Source organism: Buceros rhinoceros, unplaced genomic scaffold, assembly GCF_000710305.1.
Source record: "Buceros rhinoceros silvestris isolate BGI_N320 unplaced genomic scaffold, ASM71030v1 scaffold30171, whole genome shotgun sequence".
Classification (NCBI taxonomy): domain Eukaryota; kingdom Metazoa; phylum Chordata; class Aves; order Bucerotiformes; family Bucerotidae; genus Buceros; species Buceros rhinoceros.
The window spans coordinates 1-990 of NW_010392961.1; the positions used below are offsets into that span (position 1 = coordinate 1).

The 990-nt window shown below is 62.6% G+C and overlaps 1 protein-coding gene across 1 annotated transcript in view; it reads left to right on the plus strand.

Moving 5' to 3' along the window:
- Positions 1-317: 317 nt before the first annotated feature.
- The window catches only part of LOC104500964 (fibroblast growth factor receptor 1-like), a gene marked incomplete at both ends in the record, with an annotated part of 2,228 nt that continues 1,555 nt past the window's right edge, over positions 318-990 (plus strand). The window contains one exon of the mRNA XM_010144694.1: positions 318-524. Within this exon, the coding sequence (XP_010142996.1) occupies positions 318-524 (207 nt within the window). The remainder of the gene's footprint in view (positions 525-990) is intronic.

The window sequence follows — 990 nt, forward strand, 5'->3', positions numbered from 1 at the left end:
TGTCCCCGCTGCCTCGCGCACCGTCCCCCCGCATTTCACACCCTTCTCAGCTGGCCCCCTCCCACGCCCGGTGTGTGTCTGTGGGTGCAGCAGAGGCGTTGCACAGACGCGGGGGTGAGGAGCCCATGGGTGTGCATAAGCTGGGGTGGGTGGGGGGGTGGGTGGGCGGCCCCCTGGTCCTGGCTGCACGCTGCACCGGTCATGCAGAACGTGTCTCCACCAAGCACGGGGAGGAGCCAGGGAGGCGGGTGTCTCCCCCCAGCACCGCTCCGCTCCTCGGCCCCGTGGGTGCTAACGCCCTGTTCACACCGGCCCAGCTATTGAAGACACCCCGGCCATGATGACATCCCCTTTCTACCTGGAGGTCGTCATCTACTGCATCGGGGCCTTCCTCATCTTCTGCATGGTGGTGACCGTCATCATCTACAAGATGAAGAGCTCCACCAAGAAGACGGACTTCAACAGCCAGCTGGCCGTGCACAAGCTGGCCAAGAGCATCCCCCTGCGCAGACAGGTAACAGAAAGTAGAGAGGGGGTTTGTTTGCACCTACTGCCCCTCCTGGGAGACAGCCCTGTCCCCTGGGAGGTTCTGGGTGAGGGTGGGCATAGGCAGAACCATGACCATCTCGCCCTGCTGCTTGTGCCACCCTCTTCAGCCCTGTGCCCATCGGAGGGCAGTGCCCCAGCCTGGGTAGCACAGCGAGCAGGGGGTGCTGCATGGCTCCTCCACGTCCCCCGCTCCATGGGGGTGATGAGGGGGAGCAGGAGGATTTACAGCAGTTTAACATTTGAGCAGAAGAGCATGTTTGGCACGCCGAGGAGGCAGGAGGACTCCCGGGCTGTACATTATTTTGTGGGAGCAGCACGCTGGAAATCGGTTAAAAATTACTAACTAATTACAAATCACGTCCAACAGGGGAGCGGTGCGGACGGGGCGGGCAGTTGGGGCTGCAGGCAGGGCCAGGCTCCCGGTCAGCATCTCCCTGGTGG